Genomic DNA, 1696 nt, shown 5'->3' with positions numbered 1-1696 from the left:
CTCAGACACCGGCTTTCAAACCGGCGCCTTTCTCAGAACGATCCCAACTGCCCCAGACGCCCTTGAGTCAAGCCAGGGTCTCCCTGAGTGCGGAGCAGGGCCGGGATGATTGGTCTGGCCCCCAGCGTGTCTGCATCTCCAGGGCCGGCCCTGCTGCTCCTGGCCTGGGCATCCTGCTCCAGAGGGGAGGGTCCAGGCCTCTCGGGGTTCAATTGCCCTTCCCGGGGACTGATGGCCAAGGTGGGTGATTGTGGCGCTCACCTCCCCCTCTCTTCCCTTCTTGGGAAACCGGCAAGGAAATCGATCCAGTGCTCTGAGTGTTTTTCTGTCCCCAAATCATTAATTCTGAGATTGGAGCAACAGGACAGGTCTCTGGAGGTTTCGTGCCCTGGTTGCACGCAGATAATTAGGGAAATGGAATTATCATCTGGAGGCACGTTCCCTCCTCCACGCAGGGTGGGGGTAGCCGTGGTCTGCAGCCTGTGGGGAGGGCAGCTCCCACCTCCATCGCCTCTATGGAGGGGAGCCCGTGGGCGCCGAGGCTACAGGCAGGAAGGGCAGGAAGTGACCCTCCTCTGCCTCTTCTCTTCCAGCACGAGATGCTCCGCTATAAGGAGGTCTGCTATTACATGCTCTTTGCCCTGGCTGCCTATGGCTGGCCCATGTACCTGATGCGGAAACCCGCCTGCGGCCTCTGCCAGCTGGCCCGGTCCTGCTCGTGAGTACCCCGGCCCCTCCTGGATCCCCGCCTATGGCGAGTGCAGAAGGGCTGAGGTCACAATGCCGGGCCAGCCCATGGTGGGGCGGGGCTTGAACCCATACTTTGTCACTTTCAGAGTCAGGCATGCTGCTCCTCTGCACCATCTCTGGGCCAGGACCTTTCTGGTTCTGTGTTATCCTGGCTGGGGTTTTGGAATCACACTTTGTGGGTTGAACCCATACTTTGTCACTTTCAGAGTCAGGCAAGTCAGCACACCTCTGCAAGCCTCAGTTTGCTTATCTGTGAAATGGGGATTGAAACACATACCTCCTGGAGCTGTTCTGAGAGGCTGAAATGAACCCAGCATCTGGCTGGCATGCCACTTCCTTCCCCCTACCCCCCATCTCCCTCCCCACCCCTCTTGACCACTCCCCTCTGCCCACACCCTCCCTTCCCCCAACTCCCCTCCTGTGCTCTGCCTTTCTGGAAGAAAGGCCTTTCTGGGTAGAGGCCCAATCCAAAGAAGCCTCTGGAAAGGCAGCAAGAAGGCCCTTTGTGAACGGCTCCAATCCTCTTCACAAGGAATTGGCAAGACCTCAGCTGGGTGCCGCCCTCGGCCAACTGCGGGGGGCGGCCGGAGTGGACTCTGCCTTCCTAAGTGGGCCAGAGGAGGGCTCAGCTCCGTGAGGGCCCCTCCCCTTCTCTGGCATCTCCACCTTCTGCCCAAGCCTGACAGAAGGAGGATGGTTGCCGAGGTTCCCTGTTTCAGACAGGCTGGCATGTTGGGCAGGCAGCTGCCTGTCCACCACACCCCTTCCCTCAGGGCCCATGGCAGCCACCCCCTCCTTCAGTGTCCTTTCCCCAGAAAGCCGGGGGGCTCTCTGGGTTGTCGTCACCATCCCCCAGTGACTGATAGAGCCGACCAGGGTACCCCACGCCCCTCCCTGTCTCTGCCAGCCCACAGACAGCATCCTTGGAGCCCCTGCGGCCACTGAG

The 1696-nt window shown here is 60.5% G+C and overlaps 1 protein-coding gene across 1 annotated transcript in view; it reads left to right on the top strand.

Annotated features, from left to right (window-relative positions):
• Nucleotides 1–1696, top strand: part of DAGLA (diacylglycerol lipase, alpha) — a 27520-nt gene that overhangs the window by 10156 nt on the left and 15668 nt on the right. Inside the window, exon 8 of the mRNA XM_010854062.1 lies at nt 594–718. Coding sequence (XP_010852364.1) covers nt 594–718 — 125 coding nt within the window. The remainder of the gene's footprint in view (nt 1–593; nt 719–1696) is intronic.

The sequence above is a fragment of the Bison bison genome, unplaced genomic scaffold (assembly GCF_000754665.1).
Source record: "Bison bison bison isolate TAMUID 2011002044 unplaced genomic scaffold, Bison_UMD1.0 scf7180017864334, whole genome shotgun sequence".
Taxonomy (NCBI): Eukaryota; Metazoa; Chordata; class Mammalia; order Artiodactyla; family Bovidae; genus Bison; species Bison bison.
This window is presented reverse-complemented; position numbering and strand designations above follow the sequence as displayed.